The 27,642-nt window shown below is 68.6% G+C and overlaps 3 protein-coding genes across 10 annotated transcripts in view; 1 reads left to right on the forward strand and 2 right to left on the reverse strand.

The window, feature by feature from the left end:
- STK11 (serine/threonine kinase 11) overlaps positions 1 to 27,642 on the reverse strand; it is a 165,141-nt gene that overhangs the window by 93,314 nt on the left and 44,185 nt on the right. The window contains exon 10 of one of the 2 annotated variants that reach the window (XM_075077333.1): positions 26,143 to 26,792. The exons of the other annotated variant lie outside the window; for it this stretch is intronic. The gene's annotated coding sequence lies outside the window, so the exon portion shown is untranslated. Of the gene's footprint in view, positions 1 to 26,142; positions 26,793 to 27,642 lie in introns of those variants that run through there. 2 annotated transcript variants of the gene reach the window in all.
- ATP5F1D (ATP synthase F1 subunit delta) lies at positions 13,765 to 24,830 on the reverse strand. Of its 4 annotated transcripts, none has more exons than XM_075077370.1 (6): positions 24,826 to 24,830; positions 17,020 to 17,163; positions 16,004 to 16,157; positions 15,448 to 15,536; positions 14,770 to 14,897; positions 13,765 to 13,892 (listed from the first exon to the last, which is right to left on the reverse strand). In XM_075077370.1, exons 2-5 carry the CDS (start codon positions 17,149 to 17,151, stop codon positions 14,775 to 14,777), a joined length of 498 nt encoding a protein of 165 aa, XP_074933471.1. In that variant the 5' UTR covers positions 17,152 to 17,163; positions 24,826 to 24,830; the 3' UTR covers positions 13,765 to 13,892; positions 14,770 to 14,774. The 4 variants fall into 4 exon arrangements, with proteins under 4 accessions (XP_074933471.1, XP_074933473.1, XP_074933474.1 ...); XM_075077372.1 differs by lacking the exon at positions 24,826 to 24,830 and adding an exon at positions 14,143 to 14,185 and having other exon boundaries at positions 17,020 to 17,220; XM_075077373.1 differs by lacking the exon at positions 24,826 to 24,830 and adding an exon at positions 14,143 to 14,185 and having other exon boundaries at positions 13,765 to 13,991; positions 17,020 to 17,220.
- Positions 18,025 to 25,753, forward strand: CBARP (CACN subunit beta associated regulatory protein). Of its 4 annotated transcripts, none has more exons than XM_075077287.1 (10): positions 18,025 to 18,134; positions 20,369 to 20,440; positions 20,983 to 21,128; positions 21,236 to 21,297; positions 21,643 to 21,808; positions 21,881 to 22,055; positions 22,237 to 22,389; positions 22,752 to 22,959; positions 23,073 to 23,256; positions 23,528 to 25,753. In XM_075077287.1, the coding sequence occupies exons 2-10, from the start codon at positions 20,393 to 20,395 to the stop codon at positions 24,708 to 24,710; spliced, it is 2,325 nt and encodes a 774-aa protein (XP_074933388.1). In that variant the 5' UTR covers positions 18,025 to 18,134; positions 20,369 to 20,392; the 3' UTR covers positions 24,711 to 25,753. The 4 variants fall into 4 exon arrangements, with proteins under 4 accessions (XP_074933388.1, XP_074933389.1, XP_074933385.1 ...); XM_075077288.1 differs by having other exon boundaries at positions 18,033 to 18,134; positions 20,280 to 20,440; XM_075077284.1 differs by lacking the exon at positions 18,025 to 18,134 and having other exon boundaries at positions 19,724 to 20,440.

A 27,642-nucleotide genomic window follows, 5' to 3' on the forward strand; every position in this document is an offset into this window, starting at 1 on the left:
CGCACGGCTGAGCAGCTTGGGGAGAGACGATCCGACGAGCAAATACCTACACAAATCCTGCTGCAGGCCACACGCAGCTCCCGCAATCCGCTTAGCTAACCTGGGCCCTGTGGATTAGGCCCCGCGGCAGCTCACACGCACCAGGGCGGGCAGCGCGGGCACCAGGGCCGAGGACTGGGGCTCACCCAGGGTCCCGCAGGGTCGCTCCCCACGGGGCCCGGCTGGTGTGCGTGTCCCAGTGTAGGGGTGGACTCGTGCTGGACTGCGGTCTCGGCTCCTCCGCCTCCCTCAGCGTTGCCCCGTCCTGCTGATCCCAGCTTCAGCTGGGAGCCCTGAATCTTTTAAGGGCCGGTTCTTGGAAGTCCTGTCCCTCGAAGGAAGGGAATTCCCAGCCCTCTTTCTTTGGGGAAATCCCCCACCAGCCCCAGGGAAGCAGCTTTTCTCTTTTCTTTCTTTTTTTTTTTTTTCCCTTTCCTTTTGGACTGAATTCCTGGCTGATTTCACAGCTTTGGCAAACGGGGATTTTATCGCAAGTCTCTGCATTCCCCTCACAGGTGCGGGGTCATGGGGTTAGGGCAGAGATGGGGAGAGGGGAGAGGAGGGTAGATGGGGGTTTCTCGCTCCCGTGATGGGGGACCAAGGTGGGATGGGGCCCCTTTTCCTCCACGACTTCACCAGGCCCCCGGCCTGGGGAGGGATCCCACGCCGCGGGGGCAGAGCTGGCGGGGCCGATGCCGGCGGGCACGGCGCAGGCAGCAGGGCCCAGCTGCGCGGTGCACAGCCGGGGCCTCGCCGCGGAGCTGCCGGCAGCGAGTGGGAGCGTTCCCACGGGCGCGGGGCCAGCGGCAGGGCTCGCGCGGGGCACACCCCGGCAGGAGGGTGCAGCCGAACCGCTTCACCTCCGCCCGCCCGGGCCGGCCCGCCAGGCACCACCGGCACCGCCGCGGTGGGAGAGGCGCAGGGCTGCCGGCTGGGGGTCCCGGCTCCCCTTCCCCGTCCCCTGAGCCCCACAGGGCTGAGCAGCACAGCCTTAGTCACGGTGGCGAGCGGTGACTCATGTCGCCCCGGCGTGCTCAGGTGAGCCATCGCTTGCTGCTGTGAGTAAGGAGCCGGCAATCCCCACCCTCTCGGCACGGAGACAGGCACGAACCCCCCCGTGGCTGGAGCCCCCCGATCCCACCCGCTCAGGGCTGCCTCGTGGCGGGTGCGGGTTGTCCTTGGGCAGGACGGCAGTGTCTGTGCCGGTGACACTGGCGGGGCTGTAAACACCCAGGCGTGTCCTTAGAAACACACAATCGGCTCCATGTGTTTCCCGGCTCTCGGGGACGTCTCCTGGTGGCCCTTGGCAGCGCGTCCGGGCGTCGTAGCCTGGGGACACCCCGGCTGCCGGCCCAATGCAGCCGGAGCCGGTGGCCCGGCCTCGCCTGCCATGCCCTGGCTCTGGGGCACCCCACACCCCCCCAGGGGCTCTGCCCATCACCCCAGTCTCGGGCCCCGGTGAGCCCCAGAGATGAAGTCACCCCCTGGAGTGACTCAGGCAACCGCCTGGGCATGGGGTCCCAGGCCCCCCGAGCCACCCCACAGGCAGGGGGGACCCCAGCACAACATGGGGCTGGACGGCTCCCACCAAACCCCGGGATGAGGCAGTTCCCAGCCGTGACGTGTGGGGCCGGGGCAGGGGGAGTCACCGCAGAGGCACCCACCCGCAGCTTGGCCCCGGCCCCGGGAAGGATGGCGAATCCCTCTGGATATAGCAGCGCTGCGGGCCCAGGTGTGGGTCCATACTTGGCTGTGCTGGGCCACGGCCCCGCTGCCCACGGTGAGGCCAGGGCTATTCTTGGCTCCCTGAGCTCACGGTCCCCTTCGGGACGCTGAGTTCCCTGTCCCCGCTGACGCAGGGCGAGCGGCTCCCGGCCCTTGGCTCCACTGCCCCCCTGCCAGCCCCTGACGCTGCCGGCCCGTGGCCAGCACCCCCCAGCCGGGCGGGAACGGAGATTTGACTCTCCCCCCTCGCCAGCCAGAGCAGCACACGGGCATGTGGGCCCGGTGGTGTGCGGGGCCGGGTACGGGCAGCCAGCCGGCCCCAGCCCTGCCCAGCGTCCCCGGGGCTGGGGGCACCTCCCCTGCCTCGCTCCCTGCCCGGGCTTCAGCCCAGAGCCGTGCTGGGACAGGTGGGGGGAACCCTGGACCCCGGCTCTGTCCACATCTGGTCCTGCCTCGTGTACCAGCTCTGCTGCTGCCCTTCTGCTGCCACAGCCCCAGTCCCCCCCCCCGAGCCCCGTCCTGCACCCCAGCCTGCGCAGGAGCCCATGCCGTCCCCTCCGATTGCCGGAGGTGGTGTGGCAATCCCAGAAATCGCGGTGAGGTCCTGGTGGTTGCATCAGCACCTGCTTGTGCCCACAGATAGGGCCCTCCCCTGGGCACGGGCTGGGGCAGAGACCCCCCGCAGCGGGGCAGGACCCGGCTCCTACTCCCAGGGAGCCCGGGAAATGTGGGCATCCAGCCCCTGCCAGGGTGGGAAGGGGCACCTGGGGCACAGACCTCACCTGTTGTGGCCGAGAGGAACTGGAGCCCTGACACCCTGCACCCCCCTGCCCGTTGGAAGCCCCTTCCCAGCCAGGCTGGGCCCCTGGTCAGCCCCAGCCCCAGCCTCAGCTCAGCACTGCGCGGCTGTTCCTCAGACACCGCGACATTTTGGTTTGCTTTAAATCACTGGCTCCAGGAGTCAGATGACAACTCAGCTTGTTGTTGTTGTTGTTGTTATTATTATTGTTATTATCATTATTATTATTATAAATGCTTAAGCAAGTTGCCAGCCCTGGGGAGGGGAAGGACCTGGGATTTCAGTAGCCTCCTTGGGTACACACTGTACCTTGTTCCTGGGGTGACCCAGGCTCATAAATCAAGGGGAAAGTAAACCCCGCCATCCCATCCCATCGCATCCCATCCCATCGCATCCCATCCCATCCCATCCCACTCCATCCCACCCCATCTCCCGCCGCGAGGGCTGGCTGGGGCGGTTTGTGGTCGGTCCAGCCTGGGTGAGAGCAGAGCCGAGGCCGCCCCGGCCACGAGCCAGCCAGCACCGCCCGCACCGCACGGAGCCTCCCGGGGCTGATCCCCTCGGCACCGCAGCCACGGCTGCCGCCTTGCCCCGAAGCTGCCCCTGCCCTCGCCCCACCCCACCCCGGGTGCGGGAGCAGGGGCCGCCCCGCTGGTATCGGCATCGCCCGGGGAAGGGGAGCGCTGCCGCTGCGGGCAGGGTCTCCGTGGGAGCCGAGCGGAGGCAGCGGTGCCACCGCCGCAGATGCCAGGACCCCGTCCCACCCTGCCCCAGGTGGTCCCCCCAGCCCGGCCACCCCCAGGACTACCCACCCCATAGTGCACCAAGGCCACCCTGGAGTGGGTGGGGCCAGAGTGTCCCGCAATGCATTGTGGGGGGTGTAGTCCCCACTTTGGGGAATCCAGTTGGGGCGCAGCATCCTGAGCACCCACCCTCCAGCCCTGCCCCATGGCCGGGAAGAGCTCGGTGCCCCTGGCTGGGGGTCCCACGGGGCATGGCTGGCTGACAGGGGGAGCACTGACAGGCAGCGAGCCCACCCATGGGTGCCCAGCCTTGCTGCCCATGGGGCATCTGCCAAGTCCTGCCTGCACAAAGGGTGGAGGCAGAGCCGGGGCCACGTGGGACGGATCCTGCAGAGCCCGAGCGTGTGCCAAGGGCTGGGGACAACAGCAGCATGGGGCCCCAGGGCGCGCTGGGGGGCAGCTGGGGAGGGGGAGTGTGGGGTGACGTGTCCCGCCGGGCTGCCCCACACATTGACACACAGGCGCACACTCAGCACGGCGGCATCCCCGCCCCACGCCTGCCCACTGATCCACTTGGAGCCACGTCAGGAATGCGGGAACCTCACCCGGGCGGGGGGCACGGTGCCAGCCCGGGGCCGCGGGCACCCCTCCGCCCGGCCTCCCCATCACCGCCCTGGGGGGCTCAGGGCTGCTGCCGGAGGGGCTGGGGTCTGACGGGGTGGCTGGCAGCCCCATGGCGCCGTGGGTTTGGCTGCCTCTGGCACAGCATGGGACGCAGGACGCTGCAGACATGGGCGCACGGGCATGCTCGCACACGGCCCCGCTGCCCAGTGCCGCCCCTGCCCCTCCGCCGGGGCTGGCACCCACCGAAGCAGCCGAAACCGGGGAGGAGGAAAAGAAGCCCCGCGGGCAGGTTGTGCCACAGGAAACCCCGACCCAGGGCGGGCTGGGGATGGGAGGAGGCACTTCCTCCTGGCCTCGTCCCTGCACACGCGTGTGCAACCCCTCCGGCGCCACCGCCCCAAACGGGCACATGCTCACTCGTGCACATACACACGTGCTCACTTTGCACACAGACACGGGCACACACGCTCCCGTGCGTGTGCGCGCACTCACGCCCATGCGCGTTCACCCAGGTGGGGGCTGCGCCCCCACCCACGCTCCCCCCCGGCCGGGCCGGACGCCGGCTCGCGCCATTCACACACATCCCGTCATGGGCGCACGCACCCCCTCACTTCCCGGCTGGGCTGTGCTCTCCTCCCGGCTGCAGTTCCTGTTTACGGTGATGGAGCCGCCTGCCTAGCCCTCCCTGCACCGCCGGGGTCTGGCAGGGGCAGGGGGCACCGCCACAAGTCCCGCCACGTGGCCCCGGCCACGAGATGCCGGTGCTGCCGCCTCGCCCCGTGCCTGACCCCGGGTCCCGGCGCTGCTCGGGGTGGCGGGGCCGTTTCCCGGCTGATGGCTGCGTGGGGTCACCCGCTCCCCCACGGATGCGGGGCCACAGCCTATTCTGGGAACGGCGGCAGGAAATCCTGGCGGGGAGGAGAGACGGACCCCGCGTGCCGCCGGCACCGGCACTGCCACGGGGCCCGGCTGCAGCGGCCGGGCGGAGGCGTGGGTGCCCCTGACCCGTGCCGCTGGGCACTTGGGCATCGGGATGTCCCCGCACCCCTAGGCAGGGCCGGCTCTCGCCCTCCCTCCTGCCGGACCCTCCCCGGCTGCTCAGGGGTGCCGGCCGGAGCGTGGCCGCCCCTTCCCCAGCTCGGGGGGACGGAGGGAGGTGCTGTGCCCAGGGTCGGGGTGAGTCAGTGCAGAGCAAAGAGCAGACGGAGGAATCCAGCCCTGGGCCGGACCCACTGTGCCGCATTCCCCAGCGCCGAGACACGCTGCGGGGAGACGGGCTCAGCTCATCCCCGGCACGGTACCTGTGGGGAAACTGAGGCACCGACCGGGGAAGTGACTCACCCTGAACTGTGGCCTTTTAAATGCGCTGTTCTGATTAGATAATGGGCGGAAGGATCAGAGAGAGCCGAATAACCCCTCATTAAACCTTTGTCTCCCCATAGCGCCTTCAGCTCCCAACGGAGACCTTGGCCACGCTGGGCCAGTGCTGGGCCGGCACGGGGGCAGCCCTGCCCCGAAACACGCCTGCTCACATCTGCCGCGAGGCCCGTGTGTGCCGGGCGGTTGGCGGCGTGGCAGCGCGCGGGCTGGGGCACGCCCCGGCACCTCACATGCCGGCAAAGGCAGGCGCCGTCCCGGCCAGCTGCGGGGCCGTGGGGGCCGTACCCGAGCCCTGCCGGACCCCACTGCCTGGAGAGCCCGGAGCTGAAGCCAGGCGCCTCTCCAGCTCCTCACCCGGGTGATGCTGAGAGCATCCCGGGATGCTGCCGGGCAGGCGGCACCCTCCGGCAGGCGCGGGCTGCAGGGCTCCAGCGTCCGCCAGGCTGGGGGGGGCTGGCAGGCAGGAGCCAGAGCGCCCCGACTGCGTTAGCTGCGGTGATGAGAGAGGCACACATGGCAGCAGAGCTCGAGCCACTGGGGACGAGGACAGGGAAGGAAGTGCCACGCCGGGGCTCTTCTGCCTTTCTCCCTTTCTCAGTGCCCAGAACTCGGCCCTGGGTGGGGTTTGCTGCAGTGAGATTCGCACCAACGCTGATACAGTCCTTCAGACAAGGCCGGCATCTTGGGGAGGCCGGCACGGAGCGGCTCCTAGGCCACCGTCCCACCCCAGGGCTCGGCACCACGTGGGGCTGGGATCAGATGGAGCGAGGGCTGAGGGTGGCTGAGCTCAGCTGAGAGTGGCTGCAGCAGCCCTGGAGCTGCCTGGGCTGAAAAAGCCCTCGCAAGGTGGGGAGGCAGGTCCCGGCTCCCTGGGGGCTGCCGGTGTGACCGGGCAGTCGCTCATCGGTGCTCCTGCGAGGGCACTGCCGGGACGGCGTCGAGTGCTCTCTGCAGGATTAGGTTTTGAGGGGAAACGTGATATGGCAGCGATAGGTTAGGCTGCAGGAGATTAGATCATCTGTGGTTTTGGGAGCATCAGCACAGCGGGGCTCTTGTGTAACCTCCGCAGCGCAGCACCTGCCTCCCGCCGCCCTCCCCTGGCGGCACGGCCCCCACCGGCCCCCCGCCCCGCTGAGCCCCTCATCACCGATGAACCAACAATGCAGCCACGTCGCTACTGCTTCGATGGAAACCGAGGGACTCGGGAGCCCGCTTGTGCTCGGCGTCGGGTGGATGCTTGGCCAAACAAGAGCCAAACAAAAGCAAAAGAGAAACTCGCTTCACAGCAGCCCCAGCGCCGCCTGCCCTGCTCAGATGCTCCTGGCAGCCTTCAAAGTGAAAAGCATCAGCTCATGTTTTACCAGAGGTGCAGTCCCAAAGGAAAATGCTGCTGGTTAAGCCCCCGGCCCAGTTCCTACCCTTTTCCTCCAGCCACAGCCATTTGCTGAACCCGAGATGAATTCAGAAAGCTCCCGGCCAGGGCTCCGCGCGATGGCTGTCGCGGCCTGGTGCTGCTTATCCAGCGTTTTGCTCATGGGAGGCCCCTGGCATCAGCCGCCCGGCCTCGTGCCGCTCCTCCCGCGGCCGTAAGGAGCAGGTACCGGCAGCCTGCCGGGGGCTGCGGCATCGTCTGGGTCACGGCCCCCCCGCCCAGCCAGGACCCCCACACCGCGGAGCTGCCCCAGCCCCCCCGGTGTGCCGGACCAGGAGTGGGGATGCTGCAGCACAGCCGGTCCTCGCTCCCCAAACTGCGACGGGGCGTAAAGCAGCCCCGGGGACTGGGCGACCACGGTTGGAGCAGATGGGGAGATGTGGGGCGCATGAACCCCCACCCCGCTGCCGGTGCAACATGCTCTTGTGCACACTCTGCGCCCACACCCGGCCCCACCGGGGGGGCCCCTGCCTGCCCTGCCTGCCCTGCCCGCCCCGCTCGCTGCGGGAGAGGCTGCCTTTTCCCACGCCCCGCCAGGAGCCCGTGTGAGCTGGCGGGGCTGTTTCGCAGCCCGTCCCGGCGGCAGCCTTGTGCCCTTGGGGTGCCCGGCCAGGACACGCTGCGCGGGGGCTGCAGCTGGCCGAGGTCGGGGCCGGGGCCCATCTGCCGAGACAGGATGCGGGGCCGGACGGGGGACACAATGCGGGGAAGCGATGAGGGGCGAGCACGGACAGGGACATCCCGCAGCAGCTCAGGCTGGTCCCGGCACACCCGGAAACCCCCCAGCTGGGAGCGAGTGGGGTCACAGCCCCTCCAGCCCCCAGCTCCACCGGGCACCTCGGCGTGCTCGGGGGGACCGCAGTGGCCATGTCCCAGCAGCACAGCAGGGACGGAGGCAGCTCCAGCTCCTCCTGGCCCCCTGCGTCCCCCCGCCACGCCGGCCGCTCCCCGACACCCTACACCTGCCTGGCCCGGGGGGCCCTGCCTGCAGCAGCCTGTCCGCGGGCAGCCGGGACGCGAAGGAGCTGGTTGGGCCGGGCGTTGGGGTGGGAGCGGGGTCCGCTCAGCCCACACAGGTGTGGCCGCGCCGGCTGCAGGCAGCGAAGCTCCGCGCCCGGCTGGCCCCGTCTTGCTGGGTGGCAGCAGCCTCCCGCGCCGCTCTCCACCCCGGGGCAGGCAGGCACACCCCATCATTACGCCCCACAGCAGCTGCCGGCGCTGCCCGGGCAGGGAGGGGGCGGTGGGGGGCAGAGCCGGCCGGCATGGCCAGGTGGGGACAGGGATATCAGGAAGCCATCGCCTACCCCCCCGCATGGCCCTCGCTTGCTGGCAGGAGGAGGAGAGTGAGTGGGGGGGCGCATGCCCCCTCCCTGTATGGGACCCTGCGGGGGCACCCCGAGCCCCGCGGTGGCCCCGGCACGCGGGGGGAGCAGACAGGGTCAGGCTCAGCAGCTGCTCTGGACGTGCCCCGCGGGGCCGCGGCGCACAATGTCCCCATTGAGGTTCTGCGGGGCGGTGGGGGGGGGCACCCAAGGTGGTGGTGGCAGAAGTGACTCCAGTGTCACGCCAGGCCTCAATCCCTGCTATTTATACCCGGCGGAGGGGTGGCTGTTCGGCACACAGGCGGCCTTTGAGGGAGCGGGGATGAAAGCGCTGCCGTCCCCTCCACCCTGCCGCATGTCGGGGCATCCCCGAGGGCAGCCGGCCCTGGCCCCCCCCTTGGCTTCCCCTTCCCACCCTGGGGCCCAGCCCGGCGCCAGCCCCGCCAGGAAGCGCCCCACCACCGGGGCCAGCTGCAGCCGCTTCCTCCGGGCCAGCCCCGCCAGGAACCGGGGAGCCCACGGGCGTTCCAAGCCCCCAGCTGCCCCTCGGAGCCCGTGGCTGCAGCAAGGTGAGGGGAACCGAGCGGCCGATGGAGCCCTGGGGCTCGTGGGGGCTTGCACCAGGACGCCTGGGTGCTGGATGCCAGGCTCCAGCCAGGAACTCCTTGGGAACCTCCCAGCTTTACCAAGGGCGAAGTCCCGGCACATCAAAGGCAGGCGGGGGCAGCGGGTACCAGGGCAGGAGCCTTTGGTCCCCGGCAGCACCCAGCTCCGCTGCCCCATGGCACTCCTGCCGCCCCGCGCCGGGGTCCGGTGCTGGCACACCTGGGTGCAGGGCTGTGCCCCCCCGCGGTGTGGCACCCAGCCCATCGCTGTGGCAACCGCCACCAGCTCCGGGTGTATTTTCTGCACAGGGGCCGCCGTGGGAACCTGGACGGATGCCACCTCATTCCGCTCGGGCTCTCTGGGCCGCCTTTGTAGCCAGCGTTGAGCCCAGCTGGCAGCCGCTTCCTTCCCGGCCTCCCCCTGCCCCGTGCGGGTCGTGGCCCCGGCTGGGGGGAGGGGGGGCGGTGGGAGGGGGCTTTGCTCGGACCCCCAGCACGGGACCGTGTGCCCCCCTCCACGCGCCGTGTGGCTTTGGGCCGGCTCCAGCGAAGCCAAGCGTGAGCGGCTGCCAAGGCTGCTCTGAGCGAGGGCTGCGCCCACAGCCCCCGGGGCTCCCAAGCCCCTGCCAAGGCACCTGGGACCCCAGGGCAACACGCCGCCCCCACTGCCCCTCGCCTGACCCCGGCGGCTTCCCTGGGGGGCTTCCCGTGGGGGAACCAACCCACAGGGCTGGCTTCCCCAAGCGCCACAACGCAGCGGCAGGGTCTGGGATTCCCAGGTCCCGTCCCCGCTCTCCCCAGCCTGCAAATAACTTTCCCCATCCGTGCCTCAGTTTCCCCAAGAGAGAACCTGCCCCGGGCCAAGGGTTTGCCGCCTTCGCCAGCGCAGCGCTCCGAGGCTGTTGGCCTGGGAGCTGCATGACAAGCACCGTCGTGCTGGCTCCAACACCCGCCCTCTGCAACACCCGTTGGCACTCGCTCCTGCGCCTGGATTTTGGGGGGTGAGGCTGGCAGGGTGAACGTCTCCCCATGGCTCCACCGCCATCTGCCGGCAAATCACCCCAGAAACGGGCCGGGACCGAGACGCCACTGCCGTGCCCCGAGCTGAGGTCCCCTGCTCCTGCTTGCCCTGCCTGCGGGGATTTTCCCTGAGCTCTGCCACGCTCCCACCACGGGGATGGGACCACGTGTGTGGGAGGTGGGCGGAAGAGAAGCATTTTCCAGTGCTGGAAAACGAGAGGAAAAAGGTTGCCGGACGGAACGATTAACGCAGCGCGGGTTAATCATTACAGCAGCGCTCCCCCCCGGAGAAGGAAGTTGCGAGGATACGGTGGCCTTCGAGCTACCCAAGGGCAACGTGGCCCAAGGACACGGCCGGGCGTGTGCTGGCAGCGTGCAGAGCCGCTGCTGACCTTCCCATGCCGGGACCGGGGCCGTGGGCAGCAGCCCATGGCCACGGGGGCCGGGGAGGGGGCCTGCCCAGAGCCAGCTCTGCACCCAGGTGCCGCAAAGCCTTGGCAGGGACAGGCAGGGCGCTGCTCAGCGCCGAGGCTCTCCAAGCTCCATGCTCAGCCCCCCCCTTCCCCGGGGGGCTGCCTTCCACCTCCCGCAGCCCCCCGGGTGCCCCCGGCAGGGACAAGGGGCAGGGGGCAGCCCTCGCAGCTCTGTTTTGCAACGTGGGCGCCGAGGACGTGGGGCAAAATCAGGGTGGCTGCGAGAGGCCAGGCAGGATCCCGAGCACCGAGGGTTTGGGCAGGGAAAGGGGCGGCTCTGCCAGATGAGTCAGTCCAGCCAGGAGCGGGGGAATCCTGGGGCTGCGGTGGGGTTTGGGTTATTTTGCTTTTTCCTGCAGAGAGACGAGAGCTCGAACCTTTCCCCTGCATTCGGGATCTGGGTGGGACGGTGGAAACGCCATGTGGCCAAGCACGGGGAGGGGACGCCAGCGCCAGGAGATTCGTCCCAGCAGAGCCCGGCCCCTCTTGGAAATCATCCCCCAAGAGAAGAGACACCGCCGGCGCCGCTGGCAGAAACGGTGATGCTTCACTTTCCGAGCGCTCCCAGCCCGGCTCCCCACCCTCCATCTGGCAGCAGAAGATGCAAGTCATGGGCAAAAGCCCTCGGTGGAAAGGAAGGAGGGCGACGCGCCGGCCCCCCACCCCGCTCACGCCATTTTCCAGGCAGCCCTTCCCTCCTGCGCATTAACGTTTCCCTCTCATGCCCACCCCGCCCCGCAGCGCTCGAAAGCCGGAGACAAACAGATCCCAGGCTCCCCCGTAATAACCCCGCCACGCTGTGCCAGAGCGCCCCAGCGCCCACCGCCCCAAAACGCGGCGAGGAAAGACCTCTCGCCCCAGCCGCGCTTGGGAGGCCGTGCTCCCCAAGGGCTCGTGCCAGCGCTCGGGGGGCAGCCGAGCACGGCGCTGGTGCTGTCGCCAGCCGGGATGGCCCCACCGCCTCCCCAAGCCAGGCTGGTTTGGGGAGGAGGGGAGGGAGGATTCACCCGCTGAATCACATCGGCGGGACGGGCACGGTCCACACCGGGGCTTGACCCCCACCCGTCCCCGGCCGGGTCTGTCCCCGCAGCACCGACACCAGGTCGCAGCAGCGACGCCGAGCCAGGAGCAGGGAAGGGTTTTGCCTCCGGTTCAGCCGCAGCCGCGTGTCTCCTGCGCCAAGCAGAGAGTCAGAGACCGTTTTCGTGGCATCCAGCGGGATGTGACTGATCGCGGCTCCTGGTGTGGGCAGAGGGAGCCGAGAGCTCAGTGCGGGGAGCCGGGGGAGGAGAACGCTGCTCTCGACAGAACCAGATAATTAGCAGTCACGGGAAAGGACAGAGGCAGGTGAGGGGCTCAGAGCAGAGGCCGCAGCGGTGGGACCCTGCGGGGACCAGGCCGGGCTGCGAGGGGGGGCAGGGAGAGCCCAGGAATGCCCCCACACATCGCCCTGCACCCCCAAACCGCGGGGCAGGGTGAGCGGGGCTGTGGTGCCACCAGCCAGGGTGCAGGCGGTCCCTGCCCGGCGCTGCTGCCTGGCACTGGCAGGGGGGCTGGCAGAGCAGGGGCAGAGCTGCCTCCCGCCCCGCAGCGGGGGCACGGCTGTCCCCAGGGTCTCTCGGCCACCCCGGATGCGGGGCGAGCCCGAGGTGCCCTCGCTGGTCCCCCCCAAACACAGACTACAAGTCCCGGCAGGCGTCACGCCACGGAGGGCCCAGCCAAGGGCACCCCGCGAGGGGGCACGGCCAGATCCCCGCTGGGCCCCCGTCCCCCCGGGGCTGGCGGGAGGCAGTGGGAAGAGCTGGTGAGAGGACGCTGACGGAGACACTTTTTTCCCATCCTAAAAATAGCAGCTGGCCGTTTCCCCAGCTTCCCGGCCTCGCCAACGCTCTTCCATTAGATAAAAAAAAAAAAAAAGGGGGGAAAAAAAAACAAACCAGCCACCTTCCGTCAGAAAGAGAGCGGCTGCGTGTGTCGAGAGAGGCACACGCACGCTGCAAATAGAAACCGGGGACAGAGGAGAGCGGAAGAGGGAGCAAAGCCGTCCATCCCCAGTTATTCCCAAGATGTTCTAATTAGCACTCGCTCTGACTTTGAGGCTTTGCTTATGCACAGTGCAATGTATGACCTTTAAAAAAAAAAAAAAAAAAAGGAAAGAGAGGGGAAGGGAAGAAAAAGGCACTAGAGCAGCTCAGAAACTGGGAAGTCGGCTGAGCTTCAAATAGGCTCAGCGTCAGGCACTCAGAGGCTTTTAATAAGCTACAGAGTGAGAAATTTAACACCACACGTACTATTTTTGATCACTTGTGGAGGGGGGGAGAGAAAGACAGAGCGAGCGAGAGGAGGGGGAGGAGGTGGTGGTGAGAAGGAGGAGGCAGCCAAGATTACATCCTGGGTGGCAGCGCCGAAAATAGCCGTGCCCCGCTCCGACTGCGGAGCCGCGGGGAGCCGAGCTCGCTGCCCGCAGGGAGGGCAGCCAGGAGGCCGAACCTGCTGCCCGCTGACCTTTGCTGGAGCAGCTGCCCACCCAGGCACAGCTCGCGATCCCGCGCTGGAAGACTGCAGGGAAAAGGGGATTAGAGCAAGGGAGAGCCACCGCAGCCCTGCGCGCCAGGGCCAGCGGCTGCCTCGGTCTCCACCGGCTGGCGAGCCTGTTCCAGGGGGGGTTTTTGTGCAGCAGAGGGAACCTGAAATCCCTTGGGGAGGTGTGGGGAGGATGGCACCGAGAGAGGAGCCCGGCAGCAGATGGTGCCGTTGGCAAGACACGCATCCTCGGGCGTCTGGCACAGGCAGAACCGGCCCCTCGCTCAAACCCACTCCTTCCCAGCGGCGCTGCTGTTTCTCGAGGCGCGTGGGGACCAGCGAGCTCGCTGCAGACACGCGAGCGCCTCCCGCTTCCTCCCGGCTGCGAGGACAGCAGGGCAGCCTCCTCGGACGAGGCTGTGGGCTAGCCACCCCCAGGGCAAGCAGAAACGTCAGCAGAGCAACCACCCCCAGCCATCCCCACCACACACGGATCCAGGAGAGACTCCCACCACGTACGGCATCTGCTTCCCTCCCTGCACCGAGCCTGTCTCCAAGGAGCAGGGGGAGATTTCCCCGGCTCTGCGTGCCGCACGCGCAGCGCAAACGCAGCGGCAGGGGAACGGGTCAAAGCCTGGGCAGCTGCTGTCCAGCCGCAAGAAGTACCATGAAGAAACAACCCGGCTGACACAAATTCTTGTGGCAACGGAGGCGGGAGGATGAGCAAAAGCCAGCGTTGGATGAGGCGGGGGAGTCAGGACAGGAAGCCTCTGGTACGGACCTGTGCTGCCCGGTGGCTGGCTCCTCCCGCGCTGCCGTAATCCTGCTGTCCAGGTGGATTATTGGAGGCGGAGGTGGCTGACAGCACAGGGAGGGGGTTATAAAATCTGCCTGATAAGCCTCCCGTAGGTGAATCTCCCACGGGAACCCCCAGCCAAACCCCAGGGCAGTGCTGGAGGTACGCCTTCCCTGAGCGACTGCGCCCCGGTGTGGGGGCAGAGCCTGCCCCCGGGCACCCAGCCACCGGCACAGCACAAGCTGCAATTTGCTGCCTCAGAAGAAGGTGACATGCTACAAGACAGGATTACATTTCCTTTTAATCGATCACAGCATCTCTCCACCTCCATTTGTCCCACACCATCTGTACAATCGGGGAAGCCAGGACAAGTAGGACAGCCTGGGGTTTCTCTACTCAACAGTGGGATTCCTGCAACACAGAAGCGGAGCTGGTTTCAATGCGGGGTGGGCTCGGCAGAGCGGTGAATTCTGCTCCGAGGGCTTGTCCCTGGCTCCGGCTGTTAAACCGCTGCGAGTAAACAAGAGCCACCGGCTCTCTCAGACCTGACCTCCCGGGCCAAAGAGCACCGGGACCAGAGATCAGGGAGATAGCAGGGGAGCTTCTGCCCTGCTGTACCTGCTCCCGGGAGAGGCCAGCGGGGAGGCTTTTGGTGACTCACCTGCCGGGCACAGCACACGCGCTGCCGCAGAGCAGTCTCCCAGCTGCCAGCACGAGGGAAGAGGAGGGATGAGGCACAGACTTAGCAGGGTAGAGGGAAAAGGGGCCACGAGGTAAGCAGCCTGGCCTTGCCTCCCCAGAGACAGAAGCTGTTTGTTTTTAGTGGAAGGGAGTGTACCCGGAGCAGAGGCCGCACGTTGCTCTCCCTCTGGGGCCCTAGGCATCCAGCCTGCCCCCGAGCTGCCCGCTGGCGTGGCCGGTCCCAGCAGGGACCTGGAGGCAGCAGCGAGGCCCCACCAGAGGCGGCTGCCTCCCCGCCGTGGCGTCAGGCTGAGCCCCGCGGCACGGCGTGGCACGGCGTGGCACCGGGCCCTGCTGCCATCTAGCGGCTCCGGGTCGGCTCCGGGCAGGGGCCCCCCTCGAGCCCCCCAGAGCTGGTGCCCGACCACGGAAAGGGACAGCTCTCGTGTCACCGCTCCCTGAAACCCAGGCATGAGCCCTTGTCCGCCCCCGGGCAGCCCGGTGGGCCTGGCTGTGGTGGGAGGGAGCTCCCCATGGGCAGCACGGAGCAGGGACTCGTCTCCAGAGCAGGTCTGGAAATCTCAGCCAGGGTACAAGTGACATTTACCTTAATTACTCCAGGGCTTTTACGAGGGCTTCGTTAGCTTCTACTTTAATCTGAGCTTCTGCTTTAGCTGCTTCATCAGATGCTGCAGCCACCTCTGAAATAGCCTTCTCCAGGTTTGATTTTGCAGTCTGAACATGAGAGCACAAGGAATGCGTCATCGAGAGACCAGCACAGGACAGGTGACCTGTCCTACAGCCCTTGAGTCACTCCTCTCCCACCCCTCCCTTCACTACAGTTGCTGGCCCCGTGCACGGGGCCCCACAGACTCGCTTACACGGCCATGTTGGCAGCAGATGCCTTTTCAAGAGGCCCTGCTGGGGAAAAGCTGTTCCTGAGACTAAGAGGGGTGGGAAGGGGCAAGATCAGCATCTGTCCAAGGGGAGGGAAATGGCCGGGAGAAGGGTTAACGACCGCCTGGCTTCCTCTCCCCACAGCCTGCAGAAAGTTCACTAAGGGGGAGCTCCGAGCCTTTGATCCCCATCAGCGGGTGACGGGGAAGTGGGTAAAGGCACAGCCCCTGGTCTGGGCATGCTTTCCCCAGCCACAGGAAGCTCCTGAGACACCCACTCTACAGGAGAGAAGCAGGGAGTAAAGCCCCCTCCAGGAGGGAGCCCGGCTGCCAGGGCCTGCCCGAGGGAGGCAGGGTGCAGCCCGGCCCACGGGGACCAGGGTACTCACAGCCAGATCCAGCATGTCCATCGTCACCGCCTCCTCCGCCAGCACCTGCACGGTGGAGTCCGCGTGGACCGTGACAGAGCCGCTGCTCACTGCAGAGGCACAACAGCGGGGGCCGCGTCAGGCAGCGCAGGCAGGGCTGCCAGGAGGGCCTCGTCTGGGGGTCCACACACAGGGCAGCACTGGTGAGCTGATCCCTGGAACCTCCTTGATCCCTTTGCCAAACCGAAACCTCGATGTCCTCCTGTAACACCTCCCAGGCCCACAGGGACTTATTTCCTACCGAAACAGAAGCTAAAGCAGGGGATGCTCCCAGAGAGTCTGAGCAGAACCAAGACAACCTGAGCCCAGACCACAGCCTCACACTGAGCCCCATCTTCCATGGCAGATCCCTGGCCCCACAGGGCAGCCTCCAGCAGCCCTGGGAGGCTGGGAAAGCAGAAATCCCTGCAAGTGCACCAGGACACACCTTGATCGGCAGTCTCTCCCTTGTGAAAGCCCTGAGAACACCCCCCCACGCACGCTTTCCTTCCTCCCCAGCTCCGCCTGCTTTACTTACCAAAGTACTTGGTGGCCGTGCCATCCTCAGCATAGACTGTCACGACTCCTGGTTTGAGGACCTGCAGGGTGGGGACGTGAGAGGCCAGGATACCGAAGGAGCCGGTCAGTGTGGGCACGTCCACCTGCTTCACGTTGGCACCGTTGTAAAACACCTGGACAGGGAGGGCAGAACAGAGGGAAAACAGTCCATTACTGGGAACGGAGGGGAAAGAGAGAGGTGGTTCCTGTGACTCTGGAGAGCTGAGGGATGCGGTGGGCAGCGTGCTCCCACCCTGCAGGCTCGGGGGAGCAGCCCTGCTCCTGGCAGCTGGCAGGCCGCGGGGCTTAACACGCAGCAAGGTGTGACCAGGACAGCCTGAACCTTCGCAAGGCTGGAGCGGGGCCGGGCTCTGGAGGAGGGGTCCTGGCAAACGGATTGGGAAAGCGCTCCGAGCCTCCCGAGAGGTGCGGTGGTGGCAGGGAGGCGGCACGCAGAGACACGAAGTCGGGAGTGGGCGAGAGGCGAAGGGTGCAGCTGGGAGAAGCCTGAGAAGAGCGTAGGGAGACCTTGACGCCATCGTCACCGCTGTGATGGGAGTCAGCGACTCAGCCTCCGTGCGAGCGTCCCACACAGCTCCGCCGGTGCCGCACAAACCCTGCCTTGTGACAGCCCGTCCCCAGCGCCCCGGGGGAGCGGCGAGCCCGGCTGCCCCCGCAGCACCCGCGCACCTCGGGGGCAGGGGGAGGCCGTGCCCCGCACCGGGGAGCGGCGCCAGGAAAGCGCCCCGGGGTGACAGGGCTGGCAGCGGGGCCGGGCCCCGCACAACGCACCGGCTCCGGAAGGGCCGGGGCTGCAAGAGCGAGAACGGCACCCCGCGGGCCGCGGCGGAGCTGCAGCGGGGGCCGGGGGGCGGCGGGCCGGGGTCGGTGACAGCGGGGCAGGAGCCGCGGGGACGGCCTCGTCCCGGGGCCGGCAGCGAGCACCGGCCGCCCCAGGCGCAGCCCGGGGGTCGGCGGGCCGGGCCCGCGGCCTACCTGCGTGGGCGAGGCGAAGGTGAAGGCCATAGGGACCGGCCCGGCGGCGGGGTCGGCATAGCCGCGGGCGCGGGGCGGCGGCAGCGCCGGGAGGGCGGCGAGGCGCGGGAGGAGGCGGCCGGCGCGGAACATGGCGGCGGCGGCCCGGGGCGGCGGCAAGGGCGAGCGGGCGGCGCGGGGCAGGCCGGGAGGGCGGCGGGACTACAGCTCCCAGACTGCCCTGCGCCGCGCGACTACACGGACCGGGGGGCGCCGGGCGCCTGCCGGAAGTGACGCGCGGCCGCGGGGGCGCATGGGAGTTGTAGTTCCCGCGCCCCGAGCGCGGCTTGTGCCGCTGGGGCGGGAGGCACCGCAGAGCCCCGGGCCCGGGCTCAGCTGCGGGGCGATGGGGCCCAAGGGGCGGCACCGCCACCCCCCTCCGCCCGTGCCCCGCACCCCGCCGGCTTGGGGGGCCCGGGGAGTCCCAGCCTGGGGCCGCTCCCGGCGCTGCGGTGCCGGGGGCTCCTGGGGCAGGCAGGGCAGATACAGGCAGGGCTGGGGGCGGGCAGGGCTTGATGCAGGCAAGGCTGGTGCAGGAAGGGCAAATGCAGGCAGGGCTCGGTGCAGGCAGAGCTGAGGGCAGGTAGGGCTCGGTGCAGGCAGAGCTGAGAGCAGGTAGGGCTCGACGCAGGCAGGGCTGGAGCAGGCAGGGCTCGGTGCAGGCAGGGCTGGAGCAGGCAGGGCTCGGGGCAGGCAGGGCTGGAGCAGGCAGGGCTCGGGGCAGGCAGGGCTGGGACAGGCAGGGCAGATGCAGGCAGGGCTGGGACAGGCAGGGCAGATGCAGGCAGAGCAGGGTGCGGGCAGGGCTTGATGCAGGTAGAGCTGAGTGTAGGCAGGGCAGATGCAGGCAGAGCTGAGGGCAGGTAGGGCTCGGGCAGGCAGGGCAGATGCAAGCAGAGCCTGGGGGCAGGCAGGGCAGATGCAGGCAGGGCTGGTGCAGGCAGGGCTCGGGGCAGCCCCTGTCCCCACGTGACGCCCGCGCCGCGCGGGGGCGGCTCCGGTTCATTCATAAATCCCGGGGCCGCCCCGCCGCACCGAGCGCAGCGGCTGCGATGGAGCCCCGGTCCCAGTTGTAGGTGAGTGTCTGGCCCCGCCGCCTCGCGACAGCCCCTATCGCGACAGCCCGAGCCGGGCCGGCCGGGGGGAGCCCATCACGCTTCACCGCGCGTGGAGGTCCCGGGGGCTCCCGCCTCGCTGTCACCAGCCCTGCCTGCATCCCTGCCTGCATCCCTGCCCCCATCCCCGCCCCACAGCCCTGCCTGCATCCCTCTCCCGCTTCCCTGCCCCACAGCCTCCCGCATCCCTGCCTACCTCCCGCATCCCTGCCTACCTCCCGCATCCCTGCCTACCTCCCGCATCCCTGCCCGCATCCCTGCCCGCATCCCCATCACCGGGCTGGGGCCGGGGGGGCGGCTGCATCCAGGGGGAGCAGCGCAGGTTCCACACCGCCCCCCCCCCCCACCCGGCCCGGCCGGGCCCCGCGGGGCTCAGGCACGCGTGGGGCGCAGACCCCCCGCGGCCCTCCCGCGCCCGCTCCCCCGGGCGCACACGTGCGGGAGCGCGGCAGCACCGGGGTCCCCCCGCCCCCCCCTCCCCGGGGCACCGGGAGCGCGGCCCCGCGCCCCCACCCGCGGGGACAGCCCGGGGACCGGCCCCCTCCTCCAGACAATGGCCGTCCTGTTCCCGCCGGGTCGCCATGGAGACGGGATTCCTCCATGATGGGGAACAGCAGGGACATTCTTCCCGCACACTCCGGGCCCCCCGCCCCGGGCCAGAGGGTGCCCCGCCGGGATCCCACCCGTGGGGCGCCCGTCCTGCGTGGAGCCGCAGCCCGCTCACCCGCTGCCCTAAGCCTGGGGACCCCCCGTGCCCCCCGCACAGCGGGGGCCAGAGGAGGGACCCCCCCTTCTCCTGCCCCTGGGGTGGGTCTGGCACATCCCGCTCGCCCCAGAGGTTCAGAGAGACCCCGGGGGCCAGAGCGGGGGGGTCCCCCCACCCCGATATCCTGCCGAGGGGGTGATACCCTGAGCCATGGCACCATCACCCCCCACGCTGTCCCCACAGGCGCCTTGTCCCACCTGGCCACGGGCTCAGTTCACATCTTCCACTGACCTGATTTTGAGCCATTTCCAAGCGCCTCAGCCAGCGCAACGCCTGCCCCTGCCCGCCACCCTGGGGGCTCCCCCCAACACCAGCATCACCCACCCCAGCTCAGCCCCAACCCCCTCCATCAGCCTGGGACACAGAGACAGGGACACACAGACCCGCAGCGGGAGCTCAGCAGCCCCCGGGAAGAGCCCCTGGGAGGGCGAGGAGGCTTCCACTGGGTGCCTAAAGGCCACGGGGTTTATGCCGTGGTAGGGTGTGGAGGTGTCCATCTGTCTGTCCATCTGGCCCCTGGCCCTGGCAGCTCTCGGTCCTCAGGAGCTCGGCCCATTTCCATCACCCACGGACCCCATGGCAGCCCCGCAGCCGGCTGAGGCCCCATCCCCTCGGCAGCCCCGTCACCCCCTGCGCGGGGACAGTCCAGTGACGGAGCCACCGTCCGGCTGACTCAGAAGCGTCACCCGTCACGCTCCAGCAACACCCACGCCGGCTCTATTGGCACAAAATGTGGGGCGGCCATCTGCCGCCCTTCCCTGCCTGGGCGCCCTGAGCTCCCCCTGAGCCCCCTCCCCTGTGACAGTGGTACCTGGGTGCTGGGGGCTGTGGTTTGGCGATGATGGGGCAGCGCGATGTTACCTCCTTCCCTACAAGCCATCCAGGGTGGGACCCCAGGGTGGGCTCAGGCCCCCCCGGGCCAGCTCTGGCCCCCAGGACCAGCCACCACTTGGGAGCTCTGGCTCCCAGCCGGGTGTGGGGAACCGGCCCCACGGGAGCCGGGGTGCTGGGGTCTGGGCCCCACGGGAGCCGGGAGGCTGGGCACAGGGTGATGGCAGCCCCCGTCCCACCCCAGGGGCTGCGCCCGGCTGGGGGCGAGGGGGCTCCGCGAGGAGGGCCAGCGGTCCTGCCTCCTCCTCCTCCCCATCCGGGCCCCACCTGCCTCCCCATCTCTCCATCCCTGCTTCCCTGCCTCCGGAGCCACCTTCCCTCCATCCCTCCTGACCACACCCTCCACCCCTCCCTCCCTCCATCCTCCCTCCATCCTCCATCCTTCCTCCTGACCACACCCTCCCTCCATCTCTCCATCCCGGTCCCTCCCTCCCGGTCCCTCCCGGCAGCTCCGCACCGCGGTGCCGGACAGGGCCCGGGGCCGGGCAGGACCCGCCGCCCCCGGCCCGGCGCCTCCCACTGTCTCCCCCTGCCCCAGGACACGCTCGGGCCGGGACGGACCATGAGCGATGACCTGACGCCCTGGGACAACGCGACGGAGAGCACCACGGTGAGCCGGGCCGCCCTGCCCGCCCCTGCCCGCGCTGCCGTCCTCGGGGGCCGTGGGAGCAGGGGGTGCGCGTCCTGGCGGGGGGGTGCGGGGTCTGCACCCGGGTGGGGACCGCGGCGGCCACCCAGCCCTGCTGTCACCCACCCTGCTTCGCCAGTTCTGGGGGTGGGTGACACCTCTCGGTGCCCTGCGCAGCCCCCCGCGATGCTCTGGGTGCTGCTGCCGCATCAGACCCTCTCCCACAGCTGGGGCTGCTGGCTGGGGGTGTGAGCGCCGACCCCCACGCAGGGGCAGGGCTGGGGTCCCACTCGGCGCGGGGGCCGCTGGCGGCTCTGCCCCCCCTGGCTGCGGTTGCCTTGGTGAAGGCAGGTCCCCGGAGCCGGCAGCAGGCCCGGGGGCGGCGGGGGAGCACGAGCGTCTCTGGGGAGCAGCGCTCGGCGTCAGCCTCGGCGCGGGAGGGGGCTGCCCGGCACCCTGGTGAAGCAGGGTTCGGGGCTGGGCTGTGACCCCCCCGGCAGCTCAGCCCATGCCACCCTGCGCAGGCGGTGCCCGGCGAGGTGTCCCCCCAGGATGGCTACGTGCTGCTCCTTGCCCTGCTCTCCATCTTCATCGGGGGCACCCTGGTCCTGCTCTCCAGCATCCTGATCATCTGCCGCCGGTGCTGCGAGGCCGACCGCCGGCACTCCAGGTGGGGACGGGCCGTGGGGACAGGCGATGCCGCTGTTCCCGGGGCGTGTGGCACCGCGAAGGGGGCCGGCGGGGCATGGCTGACCCTCCTCCCCCCCCCCCCCGCAGAGCCAGCGATGACCCCGAGAAAACCAACACCACCTACCTGGATGACTCGCAGCCAGCCCAGGGTGAGCGCCATGGGGAGGCCGGGGGGGCCCCGGTGACCTGCCAGCGATTGCCCACCAGTAATACCAGTTGCACCCCCAGCAGCACCCCCAGCTCCCTGGGGGGGTACAGCAGCTCCTGGGCCCTCCCCTCTCCTGGGTACAGCCCCCAGCCCTGGGGCCGGGGTGGCCACACACCCCCTGTGCCCTCCATCAACCCTCCTGGTTGTGTGAGCAGGACCGGGAGCAGGGACCCCCAGGCTGACATTGAGGCTCTGGGTGCAGCGAGTTTTCCAGGCCTCAGCTGGGGAAGCAGGCATGCACCAGGGCGGGGGGGGACACACCTTGGTTGCTGACCCTTCTCTGCAGATATCACCATCAAAGTGGAGGACCCCGACTGCCTGTCATCCTCCAGCTACCGGGATGTGGAGAGTGAGCGGTTCCTGTCCTCCAGCTCCTCCACCGCCCGCCGCGTCTCCTTCAACGAGGCCGCACTCTTCGACCAGGGCAAGAAGACCCAGGAGAAGGGGAGGAGGTGAAGCATCAGGCTGGGCTGGGGGGGGCCGGGGGGCCGGGGCCACCCCTCCTAACCTGGCGTGCCCGGCAGGTACACGCTGACGGAGGGGGACTTCCACCACCTGAAGAATGCCCGCCTGACCCACCTGCACCTCCCGCCACCCGCCCTCAAGATTGTCACCATCCATGAGTGCGAGTCCAGCGAGAACAGCCTGGCCATGACCCCCCGCCTGCCCCCTCCCAAGCCCGGCCTCGCCATCTTCCAGGTGAGCCCCAGCACCCTGGGGACGTGGGGGGGCCTGCAGCACCCCAGGGAGGCACCACCGGGCCTGGGGTGGGAGTCTCAGGGCATTGCTGGATGTGGGAATGGGAGGTCCTGGGGTGCAGGGGGCCCCTTCCGCTCCCCGACCCTCGTGCAAAGCCCCCCGAGCACGCTCTGCCTTGCAGCCCCCCGCGGGGGCCCTGCCCCAGCCGGCGCTCCCCAGCCATGCCGTGTGCCCCAGCTCTGCCCTGCCCGGGGACACCTACAACTCCACTGTGGACACCAGCTTCACCGAGGCCAGCCCGTCCGCCTCCTCCGACTCCGGGGAGGGCCCCTCGGTGAGTGCCGGGCAGGGGGGCCGTGGCCGGGCAGGGGAAGGGGCTTCCTGGTCTTGGCAGCCTGCGCAGCCCCAGGGATGCTGTCCCTGCCCCGATCCCCCGGCACAGGGCCGGCCCCGCGCCCCGGAGGGCTGCCTGTCCCCCCCGCCCCGTGCCAGGGCTCTGGGCAGAGACGTGGGCATCCAGCTAGAAACAGGCTCTGCCCCCCCGCCCCGTCCCCGTCCCCTGCCCCGGGGGACATCTGCGCATTAGCCGAGCTTGGCAGCAGCGGGACAAAGGAGCCGAGCTGGGGCTGGGGGGGGGGCTGGGGGAGCCGTGCCTGGAGCTGAGCGGGCACTCATGGTCCCCCCCACCCCTCCCAGTTCGCAGCAGCACCCAGGAGCGGGAAGGCGGCTGGGGCGGGCAGTGCCGCCCCCGGGGAGCCCCCCCCGGCCCCCGCGCAGGGCACCGTCCTGCAGTTCTTCACCCGCCTGCGCCGCCACGCCAGCCTGGACGGGGCCAGCCCCTACTTCAGGATCAAGAAGTGGAAGCTAGAGAGCACCCAGCGGGCGTCCAGCCTGGACACGAGAGGTGGGAGCCGCTGCACGAGGGGGATGGGCCGGGCAGGTGGAGATGCGTGGGTGGGGGGCTCACCCTGCCAGGATGCGGCGCCCCCCCCCCAACCCTGCTTTGCGTCTTCCCAGGGTCCCCCAAGCGGCGGCAGTTCCAGCGTCAGCGGGCGGCCAGCGAGAGCATGGACCAGGAGGACCGGGACCCTCACCAGACCGACATCATCCAGTACATCGCCCGCACGGATGACGTGGCCTTCCACCCCGCGGGCGGCCCCTTCCTGCCCTCCCCCGCCAGCCCCCCACCCTCTCTCGGCAGGTATTTTTCAGTAGATAGAGGGGATGGGGACGGGCGAGCCGGGCACCGGGAGACCCTGCGCTGCCCCGCACGTGGCGGGCTCCCACCTTCGTGCAGCTCTGGTGGGGCGGCCGGGGGGTGAGGGTCTTGGGTGAGGGGTCCGGGGAGAATCAGGGACGGGGATCACGGCACGGGTGCGGTGGCACCAAAGCACTGCGGCAAAGCCTGCGGGTGCTGGGCTGGCATCTCCCCCGCCCGCTGCTCGGCCATGACCCCGGGGTGGTGCCCGCAGGCTAGAGCCGGGCGAGGGGGGCGCGGGCAGCCCCGGCGAGGCGGGCGTCCCGGAGCAGCCCAGTGCCTACCACGACATCTGGAGCCTGCGCGCCTCGCTGGAGCTGTACGCCTCCTCCGAGCGGAGCAACGACCAGGACTCGGTGCGCAGTGACGGCGGGGACAGCATCTCCTCTGCCGGCGGCATTCCCCCCTGCCCCTCCTCCTCCCTGGACGAGGCCGAAGGCCCCGAGGAGAAGCTCTGGGGTCGGCCCAAGCCGGAGGAGTCAGAGCCCGGCACGCGCAAGCTGCTGCAGATGGACAGCGGCTACGCCTCCATCGAGGCGCCCAGCCGGGGGGGCGAGGAGGGGCCCCCCAAGGACCAGACGGCCTCCGAGAAGCGCATTTGCTTCACCAGCGCGGGGCGGAAAGGTACCATCTTCGAGAGCTTTGAGGGCCGGGAGCCGGAGGAGGAAGAGGAAGAGGAGGAGGAGGAGGAGGAGGAAGAGGACGGGAGCACGGTCCGGGGCGCAGCAGGTGGGGCACTCCCCCGTCCCCACAGCCCCCTGGCCTGGTCCCCGTACGGGCAGATGTTCCCGGGGCGGGATGCGGCGCCCCGGCGGGACTACAGCATCGATGAGAAGACGGACGCCCTGTTCAATGCCTTCGTGCGCCACGACCCCCAGTTCGACGAGTCCCCGCTGCGGGGGAAGCACCGCTCCCGCACCCACCTCCGCAAGCAGTGGCAGCACGCCAAGCAGTACAGCGACCCCGGCGTGCGCTACCCCGCGCTGGAGCGGCACCGCACGCCCCTGCGCCGCGGGGACAGTGCCAACTACCCCCTGGACGCCCGCTTCCACAGCCCCCTGCCCCGCATCGTCAGCGCCGGCGACGAGGAGGCGGCGGAGGCGGCGGATGGGGTCCCCCCTGCCCCGGCGCTACCCGACCCTGAGATCCAGGTGATCGTGGAGGAGCCCGGAGAGGCGGCCCCCGAGCCCAAGGCTGGCTCCGAGCCCCCTGGGGACGACGACTGCCCTGGCCCCGGGAGGTGCCTGGGGCTGGGCTCCGGCTCGGAGCTGATGGACAAAATCACCGGCGGCCTCGAGGAGCGGCTCTACGGGCACTTGAGGAAAGCAGGAGAGAGCACCGAGCGCGCGGTGGCCGTGGCGGCCAGCGATGCCCCCCCTGACCACAGCCCTGTCTAGGCCCAGCGCGAGGGGGAGAGACCCTGGCGCAGGCGGGGCTCGGCCCCTACCGGGGTTTGGGGCTCCATCCCCTTCTGCTGCTGGCGTGGGGACCAGCCCGGTGCGCCACGGGAAGGGCGGCCCTGGCACGGGAAAGCCGGGAGGGCGCGTGGGGTCCCCTGGCCGTACCCCGCCCCTCACCGCGGGGGTCCGGTAGCGTGGGGTGGCCGAGCCCCCTCGCTCCCAGGAGTGAGGTGCCAGGTGGCGGCGGAGGGCCCTGGGCCAGGGGTGCCCGGGGGTGTCGGGGCGCAGAGGGGGAGCAGAGCGTTGGCCGGGAGGTCAGCGAGGAGGGACTTTGCTAATAAACCCCCAAACCCAGCTGCGGCCTAATCCTTACCTCACGGCAGAGCTGTGTAGCAGATAACGCTCTCCCCTCTCTCCAGTTTTTTACAAGCAATAATGCCTCCCATCCGGCCAGGGAACGTCCTCGTGAGGAAGGGGCCGGAGCTGGGCCTCCCCCTGGCCGGCTGGGGGACGCCGCGGTGCCGCCCTGGCACAGGGGGCTGTTATTTGGGGAGGGGGGAGTCGCCTCCTCGTGCCCACGAGCCACCCGGCGCTGCAGGGAGCCTGGGATCTAAACTGGAAACTGGGGGCCTGGGGCTGCTGCGCCGGGGCAGGAGGATGCTCGGGGGGTTTGCGCATCCCCGCCCCGGCGGCGCGGGCCCCGCAGCAGCACCCCGAGGCCTGGGGAGGCAGGACCAGCCCTGGGGCACCCCTGTAAACACCCCCGTAGGGGTGGGGGGGGGCTGCGCATCCTCCCCCCAGGGCCGTCCCCTCAGCCAGGGCACGAGCAGTGCGCGGGGTCAGGTCAGCATGTGCCGTGGGTGACCGCGAGCGCTCCGCACCCCCCCCGGCGCTCAGAGGATACTTGGGGATTTTTACAGAGGTGGATGCTGCTGTGCCGGGGGAGGGGTTAGCTTTTTATTCAGTTTTTATTTGTGTTCCAAAGGATGGGTGAAAAAAAGGAAGAAAAAAAAAAAGCCCAAGCTGTGGTACCTGGGAGACTCGGCAGCAGGGTGGGCAGGGCACGCCCAGGGCCCCCCCATGGCACCCCAATTGCATGCGAGTAAAGAGGCCGGGTCGCTCCTTCCCTCTGCAAAGTCTCTGTCCAAAGCACTAACTCGATCTACAACTCAGCGTTTTTAAGTCTATAAACAAAGGAGAGAAGAAAAAAAAAAAAACCAAACCCAAACCAAAACCCAACTGTGACTTTTCTGAGCTTGTTTCTTACCTTCCGCCGCCCCGGGGCCGGCGCCCTCCCTGCGGGCGCTGCTGGGGAGGGCAGGGGGAAGAGGGGCCCAGCACACACCCCCATCCCACTTGCTGCAGGAGGAAGGACATGAAACCCACCTCACTGTTTTCACTTTATTTTTGTTTCTTTTTAAAAAAAAAAAAAAAAAAAAAAGAAAAAGAAAAAGATGACGAATTCACCCATTCCCTTTTCTGAGCCCTTTTACAGCATGCAGGTTTAATGGAGTTTTGCTTTGTCTTAATACCTGTTTTTTTTCCTCATCTGGTTTATTTTAAACACATCACGATGTGTAGGAATCTCTAAATATACCGCAAATATAAACAAAAAAAAAAAAAAAAAAGAGGAAAATATATAATATATAACAGTAGTCTAAAACATAAAGTGCACGGCAATGGCTTTGCACGACTTCTAAACAGCCGGGGTGGGCCCGGCCGGGCGCGGCGGGGAGAGGGGCACGGGTCCCACCGCACCCCGGCCCCGCTCAGCCCACCCTTCCCATCGCAAAATTAAAAACAGAATCAGTGTCTTGATTGGCAAAGAGTGAATGGGGAGGAGGGGCAGCATCTTCGCAGCCAGAGATTTCATCTTCCAAGGTGGTGAGCGGGGTTCTGGCCACCATCAGCTCCTGGTTCCTGGCGCTGTCTGGAGCGGGGGGGCCGCAGGGAAGGCGGGGGGCGATTTCCTTGGTTTACCTCTGGTTTCTTTTTGGATTGCAAGCACAGTCCACTCCCAGGAGAGAGGCGGAGATGGGGCGAGGATGGGGGGCGCGGGCTGGCCCAGGCCCTGGGACGCTGTTCGTGGGAGAACAGAGAGGAGGGGGCGTTAGGCAGGGCAGGGCTGGTGCCAAAGCGGGGGTGCAAGCCCCCCGCGCTGCTCCTGGCCCCCGCTGCGGCCACGGGCACGTCCCCCCCTGCTCCAGGCGTCTCCCACCAGCGCCGTGCGGATGGGATGGAGAGGGGGCCTGGGGTCCCTGCTCCGGCCCCGGGAAGGGTGGGTGTGCTTGCACGGCGCCTGGCCCCTCGGCCAGCTAACCCCGGACCTGCCCCTGAAGCCGGGAAGCGAAAACGCGTGGGGAAAACGCAGTCAAGGAGCTTCATTTACGCCAAGGAGAGAGGAGCGCTTTTTGCTTCCAGAGGTTTTAAGGCGCTGGCTGAAGGGGGGGCAGTGCAAAAGCGGGCAATTCCCAACCGGGCCATCCCTGCAAGGCACACGGGGGAGGCGGCAGCGACCGAACCAGGCTCAGGCAGCCTGCACGGACCCTCTCCTTCCCGAAACCACTGGGCAGCTGCTGCGGAGACCCCACAGCGGGTACCCGAGTGGGAAGGGGCGAGAGGAGCAGCATATCCCCGGGGAGACCCAGATCCAAGGCATTTGCTTGCCGATAGAGTAACTCCCCATGCAGGTGACTCACTCCCAGCCATGAATTAAAGATGAAAGCTGCCACAGGGGCTGAGCGCGGGTCTGACAGCTGCAGGGGGAGGAACAGGCTTTTATTTCTGGCTTTTTTCACACCACAAAGCTGGTCGTGATCCAAACAGATAACAGAGCCTCAGCCCCACAGAGCGCCGGTGACGAGCGCGAGCGTGAGGCCGGGGGTGGATGAGCGCTGAACATGAGTCATTGCTGGCTCACTTATGAATG

The sequence above is a fragment of the Phalacrocorax aristotelis genome, chromosome W (assembly GCF_949628215.1).
Source record: "Phalacrocorax aristotelis chromosome W, bGulAri2.1, whole genome shotgun sequence".
Lineage (NCBI taxonomy): Eukaryota > Metazoa > Chordata > Aves > Suliformes > Phalacrocoracidae > Phalacrocorax > Phalacrocorax aristotelis.

What these genes read in the sequence shown, in the direction of transcription:
- CBARP (XM_075077284.1), top strand. Translation starts at nt 19,778, where the DNA reads ATGATGGGGCAGCGCGATGTTACCTCCTTCCCTACAAGCCATCCAGGG. An exon ending in ACGCGACGGAGAGCACCACG is followed by an intron (nt 20,441 to 20,982) that starts GTGAGCCGGGCC and finishes CACCCTGCGCAG; the next exon opens with GCGGTGCCCGGCGAGGTGTC. An exon ending in ACTCCGGGGAGGGCCCCTCG is followed by an intron (nt 22,390 to 22,751) that starts GTGAGTGCCGGG and finishes CACCCCTCCCAG; the next exon opens with TTCGCAGCAGCACCCAGGAG.
- ATP5F1D (XM_075077370.1), bottom strand. Translation starts at nt 17,151, where the DNA reads ATGTTCCGCGCCGGCCGCCTCCTCCCGCGCCTCGCCGCCCTCCCGGCG. An exon ending in CACGGCCACCAAGTACTTTG is followed by an intron (nt 15,537 to 16,003) that starts GTAAGTAAAGCA and finishes GTGCCTCTGCAG; the next exon opens with TGAGCAGCGGCTCTGTCACG. An exon ending in TGGACATGCTGGATCTGGCT is followed by an intron (nt 14,898 to 15,447) that starts GTGAGTACCCTG and finishes TCTCATGTTCAG; the next exon opens with ACTGCAAAATCAAACCTGGA.